This window comes from Haematobia irritans, chromosome 5 (genome assembly GCF_050003625.1).
Source record: "Haematobia irritans isolate KBUSLIRL chromosome 5, ASM5000362v1, whole genome shotgun sequence".
NCBI lineage: Eukaryota > Metazoa > Arthropoda > Insecta > Diptera > Muscidae > Haematobia > Haematobia irritans.
In genome coordinates this window covers 18,859,472-18,884,987 of record NC_134401.1, presented here as the reverse complement: position 1 = coordinate 18,884,987, position 25,516 = coordinate 18,859,472, and the positions used below count along the sequence as shown (strand labels likewise).

At 32.9% G+C, this 25,516-nt stretch overlaps 1 protein-coding gene across 1 annotated transcript; it reads right to left on the bottom strand.

The window, feature by feature from the left end:
- Positions 1-4,344: 4,344 nt before the first annotated feature.
- Positions 4,345-22,403, bottom strand: Cyp4ad1 (Cytochrome P450 4ad1). The gene is made up of 9 exons (XM_075312395.1): positions 22,115-22,403; positions 18,917-19,026; positions 14,301-14,580; positions 13,788-13,857; positions 9,415-9,541; positions 5,320-5,490; positions 4,968-5,223; positions 4,710-4,904; positions 4,345-4,642 (listed from the first exon to the last, which is right to left on the bottom strand). The coding sequence occupies exons 1-9, from the start codon at positions 22,284-22,286 to the stop codon at positions 4,428-4,430; spliced, it is 1,596 nt and encodes a 531-aa protein (XP_075168510.1). The 5' UTR covers positions 22,287-22,403; the 3' UTR covers positions 4,345-4,427.
- Between the last annotated feature and the right edge of the window lie 3,113 nt (positions 22,404-25,516).

Below are 25,516 nucleotides of genomic sequence, written 5' to 3'. Positions count from 1 at the left end.
AATAATTATATTGCAAGCAAAGGATAACTTCAGGATTAAATTCAACCAATAGTGTTTCTGTTTACAACGAATCACATTAAGAAAATCGGTCATATTTCTCGTTAGAAGATTTTTGCAGCTATTGCCCTTCTATCTTTTGGAATATTAATCTACCACAGCACTGGAAAATTTTGCCAAAATTTTATTTCCAAAGGAAAGTTTATTTCTATAAAAACTTTTGTAAAAATTTTTGTAAAAATTTTATTTCTATAGAAAATTTTGTCAAAATTTTATTTCTATAAAAATTTTTGTCAAAATTTTATTTCTATAAAAATTTTTGTCAAAATTTTATTTCTATAGAAAATTTTGTCAAGATTTTATTTCTATAGAAAATTTTGTCAAAATTTTATTTCTATACAATTTTTTTTATAGAAAATTTTGTCAAAATTTTATTTCTATAGAAAATTTTGTTATAATTTTATTTCTATAGATAATTTTGTCAAAATGTTATTTCTAAAGAAAATTTTGTCAAAATTTAACTTCTATAGAAAATTTTGTCAAAATTTTATTTCTGTAGAACATTTTGTTAATTTGTTTCTATAGAACATTTTGTCAAAATTTTATTTCTATAGAAAATTTACTCAAAATTTTGTTTCTATAGAGCATTTTGTTAAAATTTTATTTCTGTAGAAAATTTTGTTAAAATTTTATTTCTATAGAACATTTTGTCAAAATTTTATTTCTATAGAAAATTTTGTAAAAATTTTATTTCTATAGAAAATTTGTGAAAGTTTTATTTCTATAGAAAATTGTGTCAAAATTGTATTGCATTTCTATAGAAAAATTTGTCTAATTTTTATTTCTATAGAAAATTTTGTCATAATTTTATTTTGATAGAAATTCTTGTCAAATGTTATTTCTATAGAAAATTGTGTCAAAATTTTATTTCTATAGAAAATTTTGTCAAAATTGTGTTTCTATAGAAAATATTGGCAAAATTTTATTTTTTATTCTGTTATATCTATAGAAAATTTGGTCAAAACGTTATTTCTATAGGAAATTTTGTCAAAATTTTATTTCTATAGGAAATTTTATCATAATTTTATTTCTATAGAACATTTTGTCAAAATTTTATTTCTATAGAAAATTTTGTCAAAATTTTATTTCTATAGAAAATTGTTGTCAAAAGTTTATTTCTATAGAAAATTTTGTTAAAATTTTATTTCTAAACAAAATTTTGTCAAAATTTTATTTCTATAGAAAATTTTGTCATAATTTTATTTCTATAGAAATTTTTGTCAAAATGTTATTTCTATAGAAAATTGTGTAAAAATTTTATTTCTTTAGAAAATTTGTCAAAATTTTATTTCTATGGAAAATTTTGTGGAAATTCCATTTCTATAGAATATTTTGTCAAAATTTTACTTCTATAAAAAATGTTGTCAAAATTTTATTTCTATAGAAAATTTTGTCAAAATTTTATTTCTATAGAAAATTTCGTTTAAATTTTATTTCTATAGAAAATTTTGTCACAATTTTATTTCTATAGAACATTTTGTTAAAATTTTATTTCCATTCGTTTTGTTTTGTTATTGCTGTTTTTGTTCTTTAAGCATTCTTTTGTTTTTTTTTTATTTCAGCTTAAAACCATACATTGACTAAACTACAAGTGTAGCTTAACCAACAGAGGAAAATAATGTTTGTCAAATTTATTTGGGCAAAGCCCTATAGACTGCAAGATGGTTGGATGGACGCACGTTTCGGAATTGACACATTCCTCATCAGCATCCTCTACTTGCAGCAAAACTATCAACCAATTATCAGAATAAACACAGGCAGTTCATTAAACCCAACAATGAACCACACTTGAACCTTCCGAAAAAAGGTTTTGTATGATAGCCGGCTTATGCCGAAATAAATTCGAAACAAACATATCTCTTTTCCTATGCCACTGCCAAATCATCGATTTGAGTGTAGATGGCTGGGTTTATTTTGAGCTTTAATGAACTGCCTGAATTTATTCTGATAATTGGTAGATAGTTTTGCTGCAAGTAGAGGATGCTGATGAGGAATGTGGTAATTCCGAAACGTGCGTCCATCCAACCATCTTGCAGTCTATAGGGCTTTGCCCAAATAAATTTAACAAACATTCTTTTCCTCTGTTGGTTAAGCTACACTTGTAGTTTAGTCAATGTATGATTTTAAGCTGAAATAAAAAAACAACAAAATTTTATTTCTATAAAACATTGTGCCAAAATTTTGTTTCTACAGAAAATTTTGTCAACGTTTTATTTCTATCGAAAATTTTGTCAAAATTTTGTTTCTATAGAAAACTTTGTCAAAATTTTATTTCTATTGAAAATTTTGTCAAAATTTCATTTCTATAGAACATTTTGTCAAAATTTTATTTCTATAGAACATGTTGTCAAAATTTAATTTCTATAGAAAATTTTGTCAAAATTTAATTTCTATAGAAAATTTTGTCAAACTTTTATTTCTATGGAAAATTGTTTTCAAAATTTTATTTCTATAGAAAATTGTGTCAAAATTTTATTTCTTTAGAAAATGTTGTAAAAAATGTTTTTTTATAGAAAATTTTGTCAAAATTTCATTTCTATAGAAAATTTGTCAAAATTTTATTTCTATAAAAAATGTTGTCAAAATTTTGTTTCTATAGGAAATTTTGTCAACGTTTTATTTCTATAGAAAATTTTGTCAAAATTTTATTTCTATAAAACAATGTTGTCAAAATTTCATTTCTATAGAAAATTTTGTCAAAATTTCATTTCTATAGAAAATTTTTCAAGCTTTTATTTCTATAGAAAATTTCGCCTAAATTTTATTTATATAGAAAATTTGATCATAATTTTGTTTCTGTAGAAAATTTTGTCAACATTTTGTTTCTATAGAAAATTTTGTCAAAATTTTGTTTCTATATCAAATTTTGTTAAAATCTAATTTCTATAGAAAATTTTGTCAAAATTTTATTTCTATAGTAAATTTTGTCAAACTTTTATTTCTATAGAAATTTTGTGAAAATTTAAATTCTATAGAAAATTTTGTCACAATTGTGTTTATATAGAAAATTTTGTCAAAATTTTATTTCTATAGAAAATTTTGTCAAAATTGTGTATCTACAGAACATTTTGTCAAAATTTTATATCTATAGAAAATCTTGTCAAAATTTTCTTTCTATAGAAAATTTTGTCAAAATTTTATTTCTATAGAAAATTTTGGCAAAATTGTATTTCTATAGAAAATTTTGTCAAAATTTCATTGCTATAGAAAATTTTGTAAAAATTTTATTTCAATAGAGAATTTTGTCAAGATTTTGTTTCTTTAAAAAATTATCAAAATTTTATTTTTATTTCTATAAAAAATTTGGTTATAATTTTATTTCTATAGAAAATTTTGTCAAAATTGTGTATCTATAGAACATTTTGTCAAAATTTCATATCTATAGAAAATCTTGTCAAAATTTTATTTTTATAGATTTTTTTTTTAAAATTTCATATCTATAGAAAATTTTTGTCAAAATTTGATTTCTATAGAACATTTTGTTAAAATTTTATTTCTATAGAAAATTTTGTAAAAATTTTATTTCAATAGAGAATTTTGTCAAGATTTTAGAGTGTACGGTGACTTGCAGAACGAACATCATCACACGAACTCACATACAAAATCCCAGAAGATGGTTAGTGGCACTATTTAACCGAAATATTGGAAATAAATATTAAAACAAATCAATAATCGATTGTTTCTATGACCTCAAGCCGAACAAAATTAATAATCAGAATAAACATAAAATAGGTCAACAACACTCAAAAATATTTTTAAAAAATATTTTGTTTCTATAAACAATTATCAAAATTTTATTTTTATTTCTATAGAAAATTTGGCCATAATTTTATTTCTATAGAAAATTTTTTCAAAATTGTGTATCTATAGAACATTTTGTCAAAATTTCATATCTCTAGAAAATCTTGTCAAAATTTTTCTTCTATTAAAAATTTTGTCAAAATTTCATATCTATAGAGAATTGTTGTCAAAATTTGATTTCTATAGAACATTTTGTTAAAATTTTATTTCTATAGAAAATTTTGTCGAAATTTTATTTCTATAGAATAGTTGTGAAGTACCTCTTAGTTGGAGAAGAATAATTTGCAAAATCTACATCTAAAATATCAAGAATTCCACCAATCTTCCAAACAGTAAAAAATCTACTATTTTTTAGATAGAATTCTACCAAACCTCAAAAATATCTAGCTTTACGATAGAGCTGTCGGTTGGCATATTGCAACACTAGGGTTGCCCAATTCCGCCAAATAAAAGGTAACTCTATAAAAAATAAAAACTACTCACAGATTTTGGTTTTAACTAAAACACAATATATAATTTTATTATACAAAAATTTGTAAATAATGCATTTTCAAATTCAAACATAAATTTCAATTTTTCTTCCTAAGTCTTACCAAAATACCATTTTCAGATCTTAATGTTATTCTTATATTGAGAATAGGATCATATTCACTTTCCGGTACACAATCTTTACGTGAATGATCATTAATACCAGCACCTAAGTCATCTTTGGGAGGTAAGATTTCAAAATTTCTTATCACCGAAGAGAGCAGTGATTTCAATTTGAATATGGCAAATTTTTCAGCTAAAAAAAAAAGAAAAAAATATTTCAGCTACTTTTTAGAGAAGTGATAATTAATGCATGTAATTACCTATACATTTTCGAGGCCCAGCACTGAAGGGTACACTCTTGAAAGCCTCAATACCTTGGCTATTGTCAACATTTGTAGGAATATCCTTAAAACGTTCTGGTCTAAATTCACAAGGCTTATCGAAATATTTCTCATTATAACCCATGGCAATTAAGCACATCATGACTGTGGTTCTTTTGGCAATTTTCGTATCGTCTAGAGGTGAATAAAAAAGTATTTGACATTAAGATTTTCACGAGAAATAATGTACACTCCTACTTATTTGAATCGCTTTACGATTGGTCCTTGCAATTATGGGCACTGCTGGATACAAACGCAATGTTTCCCGCAGTACTAACTCCAGATATTCCATTTTATTTAAATCTTCTCGTTTAGCTTCAAGATTCTTAAAATCCTCAGCATTTATCTTGCCAAATATTTTCTTTTGTTCTTCGTAGACTTTTTCCTGTACGGCGGGATGTCGTGACAATGTGTACAAAGTAAAGGATAGAGCAGCTGCTGTTGGATCATGTCCCTTTACATAGCAAATAGTGCAATAGTGTAAACAAAGGATTTTTTTTTAAATAATAGTGGCCTTTAGTTTTGTGCATTCTGAAGAGCATTTAATTACCGTAAAAATAAACGTAGATATTTCTTCAAAGATTTCACGGAACTTTAATTCTCTACCATCCAACTTCGCACTTAAAAGTACATTTACAAATGGCTTTAGCTCTGGTGTTGCCAAGGTTTTGTCTTCTGTTGATTCTCCCGCTTTCATTTGAGATTTTCGTTGCTCTACTATCTGTTGATTAAAATACAAAAAAAATGTTTAAGGATAAAGGTAAAATGTTAATGGTTCAGAAGTGAGAGTATTTTATTTCAAGAGTTATTTAATATGGAAAATGTTATATATGCGCAAATGTCGAGGTGTGGAAGAGAGTTCCAGAGATGCATTTAATTCACAAAAAATTGCTTTTCCGAGATAGTAGTATGTTGGGAAAAATCTCTACTTTGTGCTAACAAAAGTCGTCAAACAGCTCGCTTTTACCCAAAAAATTTATGGAAAAGAAAATTGGAGTCTTTCTAAAATTATTAATTTGCAAATAGATAAAATTATTGAAGAATAATTTATTTAAGTTAGCTTATTTAATTATTGTTTTTTATTTAATTGAAAAGAAAATTGAATAAGGTTTCCTTTGAAGTTAAATTTTAAATGGGATTTGCGAGGCATTGGCCAGTTGGGTAGTCAGCTGTTCATGAAAACAGGTGTGTGATGCGAACGTGGGCGACCAAACGTCTATAAAGGAGCAGATGGATAACAGAACGGGGCATTTGGTAGGAGATCCATAAGGAGATGAGATCGAAATTTATTTGGAGCCAAGTAAATTGAATAAAGTTTCCTTTGAAATTAAATTTTAAATGGAATTTGAGAGGCATTGGCCAGTTGGGCAGTCAGCTGTTCATGAAAAGAAGTGTGTGGTGCGTGCATGGGCGACCAAACGGCTATAAAGGAGCAGATGGATAACAGAACGGGGCAGTTGGTGGGAGATCCCTAAGGAGGTAAGATCGAATTTTATTTGGAGCCGTGTAAATCTTATCCTCAAATAAAATTAACTAAACCTCTGAAGAGGATCACTGTCTCAGCGGCAGGCGTCACCTGCAATAATCGTTCTCCCTTTTCCCGGAGGCCAAATTTGGGGATGGGTTTATAGGGGGGCTATATATAATTATGGACTGATATTAACCAATTCCTGCACGGTTGTTGGATACCATATACTAACATCACGTACCAAATTTCAACCGAATGGGAAGAATTTTGCTCTTCCAAGATGCTCCGGAGGTCAAATCCAGGGATCGGTTTATATGGGGGCTATGTATAATTATGGACCGATTTCGACCAATTTTTCCATGGGTGTTGAGGCCATATATTAACACCACGTACCAAATTTCAACTGAATCAGATGAATTTTCGTCTTCCAAGAGGCTCCGGAGGTCAAATCTGGGGATCGGTTTATATGGGGGCTATATATAATTATGGATCGATGTGGACCAATTTTTGCATAGTTATTAGACCCCATATACTAACATCATGTACCAAATTTCAGGCTGATCGGATGACATTTGCTTCTCATAAAGGCTCCGCAAGTCAAATCGGGGGATCGGTTTATATGGGGGCTATATATAATTATTGACCAATGTGGACCAATTTTTGCACAGATGTTAGAGATCATATACTAACACCCTGTACCAAATTTCAACCGAATCGGATGAATTTTGCTTCTCTTAGAGGCTCCGAAAGCCAAATCGGGGGATCGGTTTATATGGGTGCTATATATAATTATGGACCGATGTGGACCAATTTTTCCATGGTTGTTAGATACCATATACAAACACCATGTACCAAAGTTCAGCGGGATCGGATGAAATTTGCTTCTCTTAGAGGCTCCGCAAGCCAAATCGGGGGATCGGTTTATATGGGGGCTATATATAATTATGGACCGATGTGGACCAATTTTTGCATGGTTGTTAGAGACCATATACAAACACAATGTACCAAAGTTCAGCCGGATCGGATGAAATTTGCTTCTCTTAGAGGCTCCGCAAGTTAAATCGGGGGATCGGTTTATATGGGTGCTATATATAATTATGGACCGATGTGAACCAATTTTTGCATGGTTCTTAGACATCACATGCTGACACATTGTACCAAATTTCAGCCGGATCGGATGAAATTTGCTTCTGTTAGAGGCTCCGCAAGCCAAATCTGGGGATCCGTTTATATAGGGGCTATATATAATTATGGATCGATGTGGACCAATTTTTGCATGGTTGTTAGACATCACATGCTGACACCTTGTACCAAATTTCAGCCGGATCGGATGAAATTTGCTTCTCTTAGAAGCTCCGCAAGCCATATCTGGGGATCGGTTTATATGGGGGCTATATATAATTATGGATCGATGTGCACCAATTTTTGCCTGTTTGTTAGAGATTATATGATGACACCATGTACTAAATTTCAACAGGACAGGATGAAATTTGCTTCCCGTAGAGGCTCCGCAAGCCAAATCGGGGGATCGGTTTATATGGGGGCTATATATAATTATGGACCGATGTGGACCAATTTTTGCATGGTTGTTAAAGACCATATACTAACACCATGTACCAAATTACTGCCGGATCGGATGAAATTTGCTTCTCTTAGAGGCTCCGAAAGCCAAATCGGGGGATCGGTTTATATGGGGGCTATATATAATTATGGACCGATGTGGACCAATTTTTGCATGGTTGTTAAAGACCATATACTAACATCATGTACCAAATTTCAGCCGGATCGGATGAAATTTGTTTCTCTTAGAGGCTCCGAAAGCCAAATCGGGGGATCGGTTTATATGGGTGCTATATATAATTATGGACCGATGTGGACCAATTTTTGCATGGTTGTTAGAGACCATATAGAAACACCATGTACCAAAGTTCAGCCGGATCGGATGAAATTTGCTTCTCTTAGAGGGTCTGCAAGCCAAATTTGGGGGGTCCCTTTATATGGGGGCTATACGTAAAAGTGGACCGATATGGCCCATTTGCAATACCATCTGACCTACATCAATAACAACTACTTGTGCCAAGTTTCAAGTCGATAGCTTGTTTCGTTCGGAAGTTAGCGTGATTTCAACAGACGGACGGACGGATGGACATGCTCAAATCGACTCAGAATTTCACCACGACCCAGAATATATATACTTTATGGGGTTAATATTTCGATGTGTTACAAACGGAATGACAAAGTTAATATACCCCCCATCCTATGGTGGAGGGTATAAAAAAAATATTTTTAAGTTATGTTATAATAGTTTCCTCCGAAAGCGGGTTATTTGAAAATAGATAGAATTTCAAGAAAATCGCTTAAAATGATACGCTTCCCAAAGTTAAAGTTACTACATATGAAGACAGCATCAGATTCTAGATTTGTAAGAAAAATGTTTGTTTAATTTTTGAGAAATTTTAAACATCTTCATGATGGAGGGTACATAAGATTCGGCCGTAATTACTTGTTTATTTCTCTCTCTCTCTCTCGTGCTCTTATTTTCTGATATTTATCATATTAAATCCTTAAGGCCGGTACTCTGTTCGGTTTTCGCGTTGAAACTCCATGCAAAACCAGAAAATGCGAAAAATTAGCGAAAATTTTTCCATTTGTGGTACTTTGTTTTTTCGAGTTGAAAAACTGACGTTTATAGAATGGAGCCATTTGCAATGTGAATTAGGAAATAATTTATTTATTAAAACTATTTGTGTGGGTTTATAACGCAAACACGGATCATATTTTTGTTCCGAAACTATACAAAGGATCAAAGGAGTAGCAGATCAATTGCCCAAGGAAAAATAAAATGTTAACCACCAACTTAATTCAATATCGCTCCCTGATAAATAGCGCTCCCTGTTACTTAAATAAACACCGCTTTCTACGTGCGAAATAATGGTTTCTATAAAATTTTTTCGCAAGAATGAACATAGTACCCGCCTTTGTATGTAATGAAAATATATGCGAAATGACCCATATGATTTGCATTCAAATATCGCATTTTGCTATTTGTTTTCATCACACATCAGTAAAATTAAAATTTCATCAATTTTCTCATATTGACATGTGATTCTTATCCGAAGCACTCTTCTCCCCTTAAACATAAAATTCATTTTGAAATTTAATGTCTACTTGACTTACGCGATTTATTTCAGTTTTTAAGGATCTCAATGCCTTACGTTGTTTTCCATAATAGGAGGTTAAATAAAATAGAGTATCGAATCTTTTTACAATACTGAAAGTACGTTCTTGTATAACATCACAAAGGCTGGATGGACATGAAGGAGTTACCGCAAATTACCAACAATGAAATACAGACACAGCATTCATAAGTATCATCACAAGAATATATAAATCAGATAACCATTAAAGATGAGATCATTGAGTCCATAGGGTTTCATTACCATGTGGTTTAAGTTGATATGAAAAGAAAGAAGATATGAAAAGAGGAAATTATATGTTAAAGTTGAAGAATACAATCATGTACATATTTGTTTTTCATTTTTATTCTGTGCAAAGGTCAAATATTATGTGTGATATCCTTAAATGGAAACTGAATATGAATATGTTGAGATATACAGTAGTCATGCTACCTATCATTGAAAGACAATGTGGAGAAGTTCATTGGGGTGTATCGAATAAAAATATCCTAAGAGAAGTTCCGGAATTCAAGTACTAGATATGGACACAATATACAGCATTTTCACTTCAAATGAAAATGAAAATGAAAATAACACATTTTTTCAAACCAAATGCTAACTTATTCAAATTCAATAAATACTTTTCTGATTGGAACCCTATGAAATATTATCACCTTTGACTCAATTTTTATTCCCTACTCTATAGAAAGTCTCAGACCAATGAACTATTTATTTATGTTCTTAGGTTAGGTTAGGTTAGGTTAGGTGGCAGCCCGATGTATCAGGCTCAGTCCATTGTGATACCACATTGGTGAACTTCTCTCTTATCACTGAGTGCTGCCCGATTCCATGCTAAGCTCAATGACAAGGGACCTCCTTTTTATAGCCGAGTCCAAACGGCGTTCCACATTGCAGTGAAACCACTTATATGTTCTTGGTCATTGTGAAATTCTGACTCGACTTAGTGTTGTCCATCCGTCCGTCGGTCTGCTGAAAACTACTTCGATCAGAGGTATTTCCCAGAGACATCGGGCTGTAGTATAATCATTGAAACTTTGATCTGTAGTTGAATTATCACTGAGACATCCGTCTGAAATCCATTCGCTGAGACTCCGATTTGCAATTGGATCACCATTGGGACATTGACATCTAGGTGAAGCACTGAGATTTTTGTGTGAAGAGTTTGCCCAATAAAATCTCCCGACTACAATATAACTATTGAAAGTAGTATTTGTAGTCTATACATTCGCTAAGACTCCGATTTGCAATTGAGACATCAGTATTCAGGTCAATCAGAGTTCAATCACTGAGACCATGGACTACAATGCAATCATTGAACGTATAATTTGTTTCTATTACAGTCTAGAATTCCTTTACTGCGTCTTAGGTCTTTAGACCTATCACTAAGTCTTCAATCTGAAGTCCACTCACTGCAACTCCGATTTGCAATTGAACCACTGAGACATCAGTCTTCAGGTCAATCGCTGAGACTTCTGGACTACCACTGACACCATGGACTATAATAAAATCACTTTCTAATACATTGTGTCACTGAAGCTACGGTCCAGAATTCCATGGCGGTGTCTTAGGATATTTAATCTATCATGCAAGTCCATGCACTGAGTCTTCGGGTTGCAGTTACATGACTTAGACTTCGAACTACTATTCAAATACTGTGAGTTTTATTTGTAATATACACGATTGTTTTGCAGACACTTCGGTCTAGAATTGAATCTCTGGGAATTAGGTCTTAAGTCATGAAGACTGGGGTCTGTTGCTCATTCACTGGAAACTTGATTTAACGCTCTAAGAATGATACATTGGACTGAAGGTCAATCACTAAGGCTTCAGTCTGAAGAACCACTGATACTTTAGGTCAATCATTGAGACTTCTGCTCGGAGTGCTGAGACCATGAACTACAATTAAATCACTGAGAATATAATTTATAGTCTAATACAATGTATCACGGAGGCTTAGGTCTTTATTTCAATCCTTGAGCCTTTGGTCTGCATTGTACCACTGAGGCTATGGTCTAGAACTCCATCACTGCGTCTCAGGTATTTAGATCTATCACTATGTCTTCGATCGATCTATTTACTGAGATTACGGGTTGTAGTCTTTGAACTACAGTTCGTAATTGGAAAGTTTGATTTGTAATATTGTCGATTGTATCACTGAGGCTGAGAAGTAAATCACAGAGACTTCGATCTTTAGTTCAGTCACGTAGACTGTGGTCTACTGTTTATTTACTGAGACTTTGTTTTACTTTTCAAGCACTGAGACATTGGGTCGATTCAGTCCATTCGCCGAGACTCCGACTTGTAATTGGGCTACTGAGACATAGGCCATTCACTAAGACTTCTGCTCAGAGCTTAACCACTGATAACATGGGCTATAATAAAATCACTGTGGGTATAATTTGTAGTCTGATACATTGTATCACTGAAACATAGGTCTTTAGTACAATCCTTGAGACCTCGGTTTGATATATCGATCTACATTTCAATCACTAAGACTTTTGTCTAGAACCTTTGGACTGCAGTTTAATTTTTGAAACTTTGATTTGTAGTTGAACCATCACTGAGAGTTCAGTCTGAAGTCCATTCACTGAGACTCCATTGAGTTGCCATTGGACCACAGAGACATCGGTCAACCGATGAAACTTCTGCTTAGAGATCAACAACATCGGTTTGTGGGTCAACCGCTAAGACTTCTACCTAGAGATCAACAACTGAAACCGTGGACCACTTACAATCACTGAGAATATAATTTGTAATCTAACACATTATTTCACTGAGGCTATAGTCAAAAATTTAGGTCTTTAGAGCCTTTAATTTATCTATCAATCACTTAGACATTGGTTCAAAGGCCAATTACTTAGACTTCAGTCTAAAATCCATTTACTGAAACTCCGGTTAGCAATTGAAACACTGAAACATAGGTCTGCAGATCTATCACTGAGACTTCAATTCATTCTCTGAGACTTCTGTCGGAAGTTAATCGAATGAGACTTTCAAATAGAATTTAATCACTGCAGTTGAGTCTTTGCTCTGCAGGTAAATCATAGAAACTTCTGCCTAGAAATCATCCACTGAGGCCATGGACTTGCTTCAACCATCGAACTGAACGGACGTGTTTTTAATAGCGGATTATTCAATTTTATCGTTATAAGTACATATAACGAATTTCAAGTGAGGTGGTGAATTAAGCCTCCAGCTGCGAAATTCAAAGTCATCCACTGAGTTGCTGACTTCAGGGCCCAGTGAACGGGTATCGATTGAAGTTATAAATTTGAGCAATGACCAAGAGTTAGGCCCAATTACTCGACCTGTAGACGGGTCGACAGGTGGCGACACTTTGGCGAGTCGAACCTTTTCTAAGGTAACGACATCAAAAGGGGGTAATCGCTCACGAAAGATATTCAAGGAACGCAGAAATAATTTGTTTATCTTAAAGAAATTAGGATCAGTCGACCTAAGCATGTTGTCGGCTAAACAAATCGATTCTTTAAAATGAACTCAAGGAATTCTTGAAGCTGGAATAAGGGAATGATCAACGGATGAGCTGCTATCCTCCTAAAGGGATCAAAGATCGTTTGCCTCAGATGCACCAGACAGCCTTGTGATGGCTATCATTGCCAAAGGGAGCCACCGTGGTGCAATGGTTAGCATGCCCGCCTTGCATACACAAGGTCGTGGGTTCGATTCCTGCTTCGACCGAACACCAAAAAGTTTTTCAGCGGTGGATTATCCCACATCAGTAATGCTGGTGACATTTCTGAGGGTTTCAAAAGCTTCTCTAATATCGAATCGGGCAGCACTCAGTGATAAGAGAGAAGTTCACCAATGTGGTATCACAATGGACTGAATAGTCTAAGTGAGCCTGATACTTCGGGCTGCCACCTAACCTAACCAATACCAAAGGAGCATTGGGCGGTAAGGTTCCAAATCAAAAATAGGGGGGGGGGTGTTATTGAGAACGCGATGTCTGTTGTCTACTGAAAGGTGCGAAAAAAGTTTCCCGGACCAAGTCCTCGACGGCAAGATGCTGGATGGTATCAAGAACGATTTAAGTTAATCGCATTTACGGACCATAGGCCTATGGTTTGCTTTAAAGCTGCTTTGATGCTAATGTGAAACCACTTTCGAGGAGCTTTCTAATACTCAGAAATATTGAAATGAGAGATGATCTAGCGCTGAAAACACTTTTTGAAGTTCTCGGACTCGTGTCATAATTCGCAAGGCACACATGCTAACCGTATAAAGTTCCTGAGATGACTTAGATTGATGATCAGCTGATCATCAAATAGCGAAGGATGAAAAATTTATCCAAGAACATAATAGTTTTGTTCTCTCGAAATGTATTATACTTACTCTGCTATAGCTGCATGAAGTTGAGATGGTTGATTATCTAACGAATTACTTGGAACTCCAGTGGCATTTTCTGAAACAATCAAAATATGTTTATTAATTTGTGGCTACTCATAGTGCACTCGGTTAAGAACTGCGACATTTATGATATCTTGCGATGGATCGACAGAAGGACAAACGTCAAGGTCTACATCTTTTCAGTCTAGAACCCAAATTTCTTATAGGACGTTTTATGGAAATCGAACTAATATTATGGTATACAAAAATTCGCCTCTCCTTGCTCGTATCAAAGAAATGAAATTCCGAATTTTGGTCACTGAACATCTTACCACCTTCTGGGAAAATGCGAAGGAAATCGGAAACCATATGCTGAATTAAAAGCCGCTCTGAGTCGCACCCTCCCCACCCCCATCAGACAAACGAAAATTAATCCTTGTTATTTCTCTTGTGTACTTGTGGTCATTTTTGCTTTCCTTTTCCCGATTTACAATCATTCGGTATCTCATATTCACTTACCACACACAATGTCCAATGTACATTTCTTCACCAATTGTTGTATATCGAACATGTCGCCATTCTCAGCATGCTGTTGCAATTTTTTCACAAATTTTGCTCCAGTCTTATTGACGACCTGCATATAACCATCAATGGCTTCACTATCAAAGGCTGGTACATATAATTTCTGATGTTTAAGCCATCTGGCACCGGAACTTGTTAACAGACCATCACCTAACCAGGGACGAAGAAAAGAATACAAGTGTTCCTTGTATAACAGAGATGAACTGGAAAGCATGTTCTGCAAGCAAGAAAAAAAAGGAAGAAGTAAGGATGAGTATATAGTACAAAGGATTGTAATAGCTACACACAGAAAAATAATTCTTTGCTTCGAAACGAAATTTGTAGACCGACGAAGTTTTAACAATTAAACATGCCCGGTGCCTAATTCACAGATTTTGTTCTTATATGGTTCTTTGGAGCCACCGTGGTGCAATGGTTAGCATGCCCGCCTTGCATACACAAGGTCGTGGTTTCGATTCCTGCTTCGACCGAACACCAAAAAGTTTTTCAGCGGTGGATTATCCCACCTCAGTAATGCTGGTGACATTTCTGAGGGTTTCAAAGCTTCTCTAAGTGGTTTCACTGCAATGTGGAACGCCGTTCGGATTCGGCTATAAAAAGGAGGTCCCTTGTCATTGAGCTTAACATGGAATCGGGCAGCACTCAGTGATAAGAGAGAAGTTCACCAATGTGGTATCACAACGGGCTGAATAGTCTAAGTGAGTCTGATACATCGGGCTGCCACCTAACCTAACCTAACCTATGTGGTTCTTGAATGAGAACCACATATATGCTCCATTCACCAGGAGGACTGTTAAGACTGCATAAGCAGTCCTAGAGTAGTGAAGATTAATCTGGAGGAACCGTAGAACCATCAAGACCACCGTCATATCTACCGTTTCGCTTGAGTCATCAAGGCTGTCCTCGAGGACTTTCGAATTCTCTTGAATGAGAACCACATCTATGCTCCATTCACCAGGAGAACTGTTAAGACTGCATAAGCAGTCCTAGAGTAGTGAAGATTTATCTGGAGGAACCGTAGAACCATCAAGACCACCGTCATATCAACCGTTTCGCTTGAGTCATCAAGACTGTCCTCGAGGACTCTCGCAATATATCCCTCGGTTCAACTTTAGTGAGTTTTGAGCCTGTAGAAACCTTCTCCCGATGCTCTTCCATGCTTGAATTTTTTGTATCTCCATCGACTTCGCAAGAAGTTTTGTACACTTCTGAACGGATCTTCTTGCGAACCTCATAAGCAGTCCTAGAGTGGTGAAGATTTATCTAAAGGAACCGTAGAACCATCAAGATTTTCAACCACATAAACCGTTTTGCTTGAGTCATTAAGACTGCCCTCTTCGCAGATCTCGGTGACTCTCGCAATCCCTCAAATTTAATGAGTTTTGAGCCTGTAGAAACCTGCTCCCGATGCTCTTCCAGGCTTGAATTTTTTGTATCTCCATCGACTTCTGACACAGATGGAGGTTTGTCCATTTCGGACTGTCTCCTTCGTCTGATCACTTTTGTATACCTTCATAAGGATATAATGGAACCCATAACAAACGAGGCCTTGCGATGTGGCAAAGGTTGAAAGTTCAATATAAACACCTCAGGCCGTTTTGGTCCTTCCACCTCATACAAATTGCCAAACTTCCAATCAGCGATTGGAAGATCTGGATTACATTCCTTTAGTCTGTTTAATATAGATTAAATATCAGAAGGGTTTGCAGGTTTCCATGCATGTGCTCTAGGTATCGACTAACTAAAGAGCAGATATTTTCCAAACTTCACCAACAAGCATCAATGCAGCTTTCAAATAACCCATAGATCTCTGATCCACAAATGAAATTACCTTAAATCGTCCTTGGTACCAATTAGCATCTTGGTGTCAAGGACCTGACAATGCATTCTCAATTTTTTCCCATTTATGGTTTGGAACCATACCGTCCATTGCTCCCATGTTAATGATTGCCTTCTGAAGACTGTTTTTTGCATCTTAGGAGAAAGATCTTTGATCTCTTTTTAGAAGCTGACAACTCTTTCGGCGATCTTTGCCAGCTTATGCCATTTTAAGGAATTATTTTGTTTCGCCCACAACGCGCTTGGGCCGGCTGATCCCAAATTCTGCGTTCTTTAAACCCCTTGATGATTACCACCTTTTGATGTCACTTCCTTAGGAAACGTTCGACTTGTCAAAGCCGTGTCGCAGTCTGTCAACAGATCGACTAATAGACACTAACTATTGCTCATTGCCCAATTTGATAACTTCAGTCGAAACCCGTCTACTGGACCCTGAAGTTAGCAGTCCATTGGATAAGATTGAATTTCGTTGCATGGTGGCTGGTTCTAATACCACACTTGAGCCATCTACAGGTCGACTAATGGAACTCATCGACAGGTCGACTAATGAGTCCTTACTCTTGGTCATTGTCCAAATTGATAACTTCAGTCGAAACCAGTCCACTGAAACTTGAAGTTGACAGACCAGTGGATGACTTTAAGTTTCGCTGCATGGTGGCTTGATCTAGTTTCGCTGCATGGTGGCTTGATCTAGTACTACAGTTAAAATTCTTTCGACCCATATACAGGTCGATTAACAGGACCTATCTCTTGGCCATTGCCTATATTGAAAACTTCAGTCGAAATCCGTCCATTGGACCTTGAAGTTGGCACTCCATTGGATGACTATGAATTTTGTTACATGGTGGTTGGTTCTACTACCACACTAGACATTTTGCTCACCCATCTACAGGTCGACTAATGGGACGATCCACTTGGTCATTGTCCAAATTGATAACTTCATTCGAAACCCGGCCACAGGACCCTGATGTTGGCAGCCCAGTGGATGATGTTAAATTTCGTTGCTTGGTGGCTTATTCTACTACCACATTTGTAATTTGCAATAAGTACCTATTAGAGGTGTGCACGTTAGTAATAGTTTACTCACGCACACTCACGACTGAAAAATCATACTCACGCACGATATTTTTGGTAGGACTCACACTCACTGTTTTTTGCATCTTAGGAGAAAGATTTTTGATCTCTTTTTAGAAGCTGACAACTCATTCGGCGATCTTTGCCAGCTTATGCAATTTTAAGGAATTATTCTGTTTAGCCGACAACGCGCTTGGGCCTACTGATCCCAAATTCTGCGTTCTTTAAACCCCTTGATGATTACCACCTTTTGATGTCGCTTCCTTAGGAAACGTTCGACTTGTAAAAGACGTGTCGCAGGCTGTCAACAGATCGATTAATAGACACTAACTATTGCTCATTGCCCAAATTAATAACTTCAGTCGAAACCCGTCTACTGGACCCTGAAGTTAGCAGTCCATTGGATAAGATTGAATTTCGTTGGTGGCTGGTTCTAATACCACACTTGAACCATCTACAGGTCGACTAATGGAATTCATCTACAGGTCGACTAATGAGTCCTTACTCTTGGTCATTGTCCAAATTGATAACTTCAATCGAAACCCGTCTACTGGACCCTGAAGTTGACAGACCAGTGGATGACGTTGAGTTTCGTTGCATGGTGGCTGGTTCTACTACCACACTTGACCCATCTACAGGTCGACTAATGGTTCCTTACTCTTGGTCATTGCCTTTATTGATAACTTCAGTCGAAACCCGTCTACTGCAGCCTGAAGTTGGCAGTCCTTTGGATGACTTTGTTACATGGTGATTGATTCTACTACCACACTAGAAATTCTGACCCATCTACAGGACGACTAATGGAACGTTCCTTTTGGTCATTGTCCAAACTGATGACTTCATTCGAAACCTGGCCACAGGATCCTGATGTTGGCAGCCTAATGGATGACGTTGAATTTCTTTGCATGGTGGCATGGTGGTACTTATTGCGAATTACACTTGTAATTCGCAATAAGTACCTATTAAGCTAAATTGAATTAATGCGATTTAGAAAAACACGATCAGTTCTATGGTTAACGTCAGTTCTGTGAGATAGATTTTAATTTTTTGCTGCAATATATGCCTCTTATTTATTTATTTATTTGTTATCATTGTTTTTGATTTATTTATAAAATTCAAATAAAAAAAATCTCTAGAAAAGGTCGGAAAAATGCTGACAAAACGTCGTGGAAAAAAAGATGAATCCAATTTGTTTTATTTTGCATTTATAACAGCCCACTAAAATAAATAAAAACCGGATAACATTTCTTGTTAAATTTGTCTGCTTTAAGGCAAAGAGATTTATGCACTTTGTTAAGCGTGAATGAAATAACCTTAATAAAGAGAGGTATGAAGGTAACAATAATGGTTGGTCTATAATTTCGTTTCTAAAAAAAGAAATATTTTTTTTTTTTTCAGAATCAATAAATTCATTATAGTTTTTTAAGCATATTTTTAGGCATAAAAGGGAAGGTAATAAAGACGAATGTAGTGAAGATATCTAAAATATCTATATGTATAAAATTTATATTATTAGTATATATTCTTCAACTTCCGTTTCCTATAACTTTATAATTTTTATTTTTATTTATATACATTTTTTTTTTTGCAATACTCCTTTTTAAATATCCATCAATAAAACAAAATTGCTCAATACATACCTGTATTTCTGCTGGGTCACTTAGCATGACATGATATTGGAAAAATACCAAAGAGCGGAAACCTTGAAAATCATATTTCCGGCAATATTGTAAAATTTTCTTGGGGTATTCTAAAAATTACAAAAAAAAAACAGAAATTCATTTGGTTTCATATTCAATGACTTCAAAGAAATAAATGATATCTCCTTTCAATTCATGGGATTCCTGCTAGAAATTACTTCACAATTGTTATGGTAGTTCAATTCAATGCTAAATATATTTCAGTTTTGTTGCTTGTTATTCAGTTCTGGAATATTTGTGTATGATAAACGAGCAGTAGTAGTCCGCATATCAAGACATTGTTAGAATTATTGTTTTATTGTAGCTTCATAATATAGATATAGATGGAACAATTTTTGCGGGGTTGATAGAAGGCATTTACTAACACCCCACAAAAAAATGATGATTCACGAAATTAATTGATTCCATTAATTTTTAATTGAAATGTCTTCAATCGCGAAAATGATTGTATCAATCACCGAAGTCAATTAAAAAATTAATTGATCCAATTAAAACAATAATTGATACTATTAATTTTTGTGATTGGTTTTTGTTTTAATTTAAAAATTTGCTAAATCAATATTTTTGAAAATTCAATTAAAATTTTAATTGGAAATATTTTGGTGAAAATTTTGTCTGTGCATGTACCAAATTCCAAATGGATCGGATGAAATTAGCACCTCCAGGATGCTGTGAAACTAAAATCCGGAGAATAAGGCGGCTATATATTAAAATTAAAAAATAAGATCGGAAAAATATCAGTTGGTATGGAATTATAAAACAATTTAAATTAATAATTAAAATTCACGAAAAATAGCCAAACTAGATCACTAAAAAATTTTATTTCTATAGAAAATTTTGTCAAAATTTTATTCCTATAGAAAAAAGAATTCTACCAATCTACCAAAAAGAAAATATTTTGGTAGAATTCTACCAACGGAGGCAAAATTTTATTTTTTATAGAAAAAAATTTTCAACATTTTATTTCTATAGAGATCTCCAAGAATGTTCGTACAACTGACGCTTTATTCTCTACCGTTTGTCTAAACCCCCCGGTTCAAGTATAAATTTTGTAACAGAATTAGCGAAACTCGCAGATGAGCAGAGACAAACTCGCCGGATGTTAATGATGATGAATCCGAACACAAGAGTACTGATTCGAATAGGAAAATGGTTTTTCTAATCGATTACAAGGTAAGTCATTCTTGATCTCTCAGCCAATGAAGTTACTAATATCTTTAAAGACATTAAATCTTCCAAGACGATGAATTTCGATGAAATCTTGAGGGCGACGTTGAAGCAGCTGAAAATACCAGATGTCGAATACTAGGTTAGGTTCTTGAACTTAATTATAATTATCGATGTTCCACAAATGGGTAGAGGGACAAGGGAAGTATTCGAGAAGGTTAGATTAGTTATTGTGGCAGCCCGATATTTCATGCTCACTTGGAGTATTCAGCCCATTGTAGTGAACTACTCTCGTATTAATGAGTGCTACAGGTCTTTAGCCCAATAAAAAGGGGCCTTTTGCAGAAGTTTTCAGCTAAAGCTTCCCTGACGATGCATTCTGATGGCGTTTTGATGACGCTGTTGCAACAGCTGAAACCACCAGGAGTAGAATATATTACTAAATTTCTCTCATTGTCCTTGGACTTAATCATTATAACCGATGTTCAGAAAATGGATAGAGGACTACCCTACTGAAGCAAGGGAAGTATTCGAGTAAGGAAGCTAGGGAAGTATTTTAGAATTTTAGATGTTGATCTCACCTTCTCATATAAGACACTTGACCAACATTCTCCTCCAGAGCCTTGTGAAGAATTTTCCAGATATAACATCACTGACGCTGATTTCTGATTAAATTTTCCTCGAACATAATCGTAATAACTGATACTCAACAAATGTATGGATGGACTGCGCTATTGAAGCAATAGAAGTATTCGAGTAAGGAAGACAATCTTCCTTCTCATATAAGTAGACAAAACACTTGAGCAATATTTTCCACCAGAGCCTTGCGAAGCATTCTTCTGATAAAGCTGCAATGATGTTGAGTTCCAATGGAATCTTGATGACCCCAATGGATAGAGGAATAACGCTAATGAAACATGGGAAGTATTCGAGTAAGGAAGCTAAAAAAGCACTCGAGAATCTTAGATGTCGTCTCCCCTTCTCATATAAGTAGCCAAGACACTTGAGCAATAATTCCTCCTGAGCCTTGCGAAGAATTTTCCAGATAAAGCGTCACTGACGCTGCATTTTGATGAAATATTGAATATTTGCCTAAATTATTCTCATTTTCTTAGAACATAATCGTCTTAACTGATGTTCAACGAATGTGTGAAGGGACTACGCTACTGAGGCAATAGAAGTATTCGAGTAAGGAAGCCGATCTTCCTTCTCATAAAAGTGGACAAGACACGAGCAATATTTTCCTCCTGAGCTTTGTGAAGAGCTTTCCAAATAAAGCTTCACTAACTCTAAATTCCAATGGAATCTTGATGACGCTGTTGAAACAGCTGAGTAGAATGAGTTTCTTAACTGTTATCATTGTCCCTTAACTTAATCACCATAGCCAATTTTTATCCAATGGATAGTGGAATTAAGCTAATGAAGCATGGGATGTATTCGAGAATCTTAGATGTCGATCTTCCCTTCTTATATAAGTAGCCAAGACACTTAAGCAACAATTTCTCCGGAGTCTTTTGACGAACTTTCAAGCTTCATATACTTTCTTCGAAGGTTCAAACACTTCAAAACCGAGGTCTCTATAAGCGAAGGCACATAATTTATCAGAAGTTTAATAATTGAACAGAGGAACACTGCTACTGAAACAACGGAAGGATTCGATGGAATGGAAATTTCAAGTAGTATTAGATTTTGATATCTCTTCTCTTGTCAAGACACTTGAGACACTACTGCTCCATAGATTTCAGAACGATTTTCTAGCTGTTAGTAATCAACTTGGTTTCGACAAAAATCATAGTGCCAAAAAACCGAGTTTTTAAATTGCTCAGGCCGTGTAACAGAACAACTCTCGGAGCACTGGGCCTATTGGATTTAGAGCATCTAAATCTACCAGGAGTTGAGTACTCGGACAGAGGCCCTCCGCATATTTTCCTGGCACATCCAACGTCCTTTCAAACAAAACAGAATACTTACCATCCGGTTTTAGTCCAAATTGGAATAAATTTCCCACAAATGGATAGGGTGTGGGACCCGGAATCATTTCCATTATACCAGCAACATGATCGAGATAATTGAATATTTTAATGCCCTTAAAGAAGAGCACAGATATCACAACTATGGCCAAAGCCAATAAGAACATTTCCATGATTTCCTCACAAATATAAATTTTCCACCGAGTTCAAAGATATCCACTACCAACACCACCACAAACAAAACGAAACAAACTTAACCCGTAGCCTTTGCAAATTATACTGACCATCTAGCGATTATTACCTAGCATTGTTAAGTTAAATTTTGACCGGCATTTCTTGTATGTTCCACAGAATATTCGATAGTGAAACCAAATAAAAGCTTATCGTTGGCTTCTTTCACTTAACCAAGATAATATCGCCAAATTATTTGATTAGTGTTTTTAGTTCATAACATTTGTCGTTTTCAGTTTGTCTGACAAATTGCCAATGACGATAGGTGTGCAGTTGGGTGGTGGGCCGACAATTGACTATATCTATTAATTGACTCATTTACGAGTCCACATATTGTCGTTGCAGCTCCCGCTGCTGTTGTTGCCTCATAGGAATTGATAACACGGTTGCCACACGAGCCAAAAATAATCAACAAAATTTGGAAAAACTTTTACCAGAAAACTACCAAAAAACAATTCTTATTTTGCAAAACTTTATTTCTATAGAATTTTTTACCAAAGTTTTATTTCTATAGAAAATTTTGTCAAAATTTTATTTCTATAGAAAATTTTGTCTAAATTTTATTTCTATAGAAAATTTTGTCAAATTTTATTTCTATGGAAAATTTTGTCAAAATTTTATTTGTATAGGAAATTGAGTCAAAATTTTATTTCTATATAACTTTTTTCCAAAATTTTATTTCTATATAAAATTTTGTCAAAATTTTATTTTTATAAAAAAACTTGTTAAAATTTTTATTTTTATAGGAAATTGAGTCAAAATTTTATTTCTATAGACAATTTTGTCAAAATTTTATTTTTATAGAAAATTTTGTTAAAATTTTATTCCTTTAGAAAATTTTGTCAAAATTTTATTTTTATAAAAATCTTGTTAAAATGTTTATTTTTATAGGAAATTGAGTCAAAATTTTATTTCTATAAAAAATTTTGTCAAAATTTTATTTTTATAGAAAATTTTGTTAAAATTTTATTCCTTTAGAAAATTTTGTCAAAATTTTATTTCTATAGACAATTTTGTCAAAATTTTATTTTTATAAAAAAATCTTGTTAAAAATTTTATACCTACAGAAGATTTTGTCAAAATTTTATTTCTATTGGAATTTGAGTAAAAATTTTATTTGTATAGAAATTTTTGTCAAAATTTTATTTACATAGAAAATTTTGGCAAAATTTTATTTCTATAGCAAGTTTTGTCAAAAATTTATTTTGTCAAAATTTTATTTCTGTAGAAAATTTTGTCAAAATTTTATTTTTATAGAAAATCTTGTTAAAAATTTTATTTCTGTGAAGATATTGTCAAAATCTTATTTCTGTAGGAAATTGAGTCAAAATTTTATTTCTATAGAAATTTTTGTCAAAATTTTATTTCTATAGAACATTTTGTCAAAATTTTGTTTCTATAGAACATTTTGTAAAAATTTTATTTCTATAGAAAATTTTGTTAAAATTTTATTACTATAGAAAATGTTGTCAAAATTTTATTTCTATAGAACATTTTGTTAAAATTTTATTTCTATAGAAAATTTTGTTAAAATTTTATTTCTATAGAACATTTTGCCAAGATTTTTTGTCTATCGAAAATTTTCTCAAAATTGGCAAAATTTTATTTCTATAGCAAATTTTGCCAAACTTTTATTTCTATAGAAAATTTTGTCAAAACTTTATCCCCATAGAAAATTTTGTCAAAACTTTATTCCTATAGACATTTTTGTCTAAATTTTATTTCTATAGAAAATTTTGTCAAAATTTTATTTCTTAGACAATTTTGTCAAATTTTATTGCTATAGAAAATTTTCTCAAAATTTTATTTCTAAGGAAACTTTTGTCAAAATTTTATTTCTATAGAAAATTTTGTCAAAATTTTATTTCTATAGAAAATTTTGTCAAAATTTTATTTCTTAGACAATTTGTCAAATTTTATTGCTATAGAAAATTTTCTCAAAATTTTATTTCTAAGGAAACTTTTGTCAAAATTTTATTCCTATAGAAAATTTTGTCAAAATTTTATTTCTATAGAAAATTTTATCAAAATTTTATTTCTATAGAAAATTTTGTCACATTTTTATTTCTTAGAAAATTTTGTCAAATTTTATTGCTGTAGAAAATTTTGTAAAAATTTTTCTAAATTTCTAAAGAAAATTTTGTCAAAATTTTATTTCTATAGAAAATTTTGTCAAAATATAATTTTTATAGAAAATTTTTTCAAAACTTCATTCCTATAGAAATTTTTGTCTAAATTTTATTTCTATAGAAAATTTTGTCAACATTTTATTTCTATAGAAAATTTTGTCAAAATTTTATTTCTATAGAAAATTTTGTCAAAATTTTATTTCTATTGAAATTTTTTTCAAAATTTTATTTCTATAGAAAATTTCGTCAAAATTTTATTTCTAAAGAAAATTTTGTGAAAATTTTATTTCTAAAGAAAATTTAGTTTCTATAGAAAATTTTGTCAAAAAATTATTTCTATAGAAAATTTTGTCAAATTTTTTTTCTATAGAAAATTTTGTCAAAATTTTATTTCTATAGAAAATTTTGTCAAAATTTTATTGCTATAGAAAATTTTGTCAAATATTTATTTCTATAGAAAATTTTGTCAAAATTTATTTCTATAGAAAATTTTGTCAAAATTTTATTTCTATAGCAAATTTTGTCAAAATTTTATTGCTATAGAAAATTTTGTCAAATATTTATTTCTATAGAAATTTTGTCAAAATTTTATTTCTATAAAAATTTTTGTCAAAATCTTATTTCTATAGAAAATTTTGTAAGTATATCTTTGTTGGAGAGGTATATATTGCAAAATTTACCAAACCATCAAGAATTCTACTAATCTACCAAACAGCAAAAAAATCTACCATTATTGGTAGAATTCTATCAACTGTGGCAACTGTGATTGATAAGTGAAATGCTAACGAATAACCGTAGTCATCAAACCCCTCAACCAATTTTGTGAAGAGCGCTCCTCTGGGTAATCATTTTCGGGTCAAAGTCCCTATGCGTTTTCACTGTATCGTTAGAGCGAATGTTATTGTTTTGTGGTTCAAAGTCGTGTATATTTTCGTTTGGTGCCATATTCAGATTATTCATAATTATTATATTTAAAGTTTCTTGTTTATATTGATGTGGGAGACATAAACCTTATGGCACGTAGCTCCTATCAAAGACCATTA

Coding starts and splice junctions, on each gene's coding strand:
- Cyp4ad1 (XM_075312395.1), bottom strand. CDS start 22,286: ATGGAAATGTTCTTATTGGCTTTGGCCATAGTTGTGATATCTGTGCTC. Junction 9,542..13,787: donor CTTCATGCAGCTATAGCAGA/GTAAGTATAATA, acceptor ATGTCCATCCAG/CCTTTGTGATGTTATACAAG. Junction 4,643..4,709: donor TGGGCCTCGAAAATGTATAG/GTAATTACATGC, acceptor TTTTTTTTTTAG/CTGAAAAATTTGCCATATTC.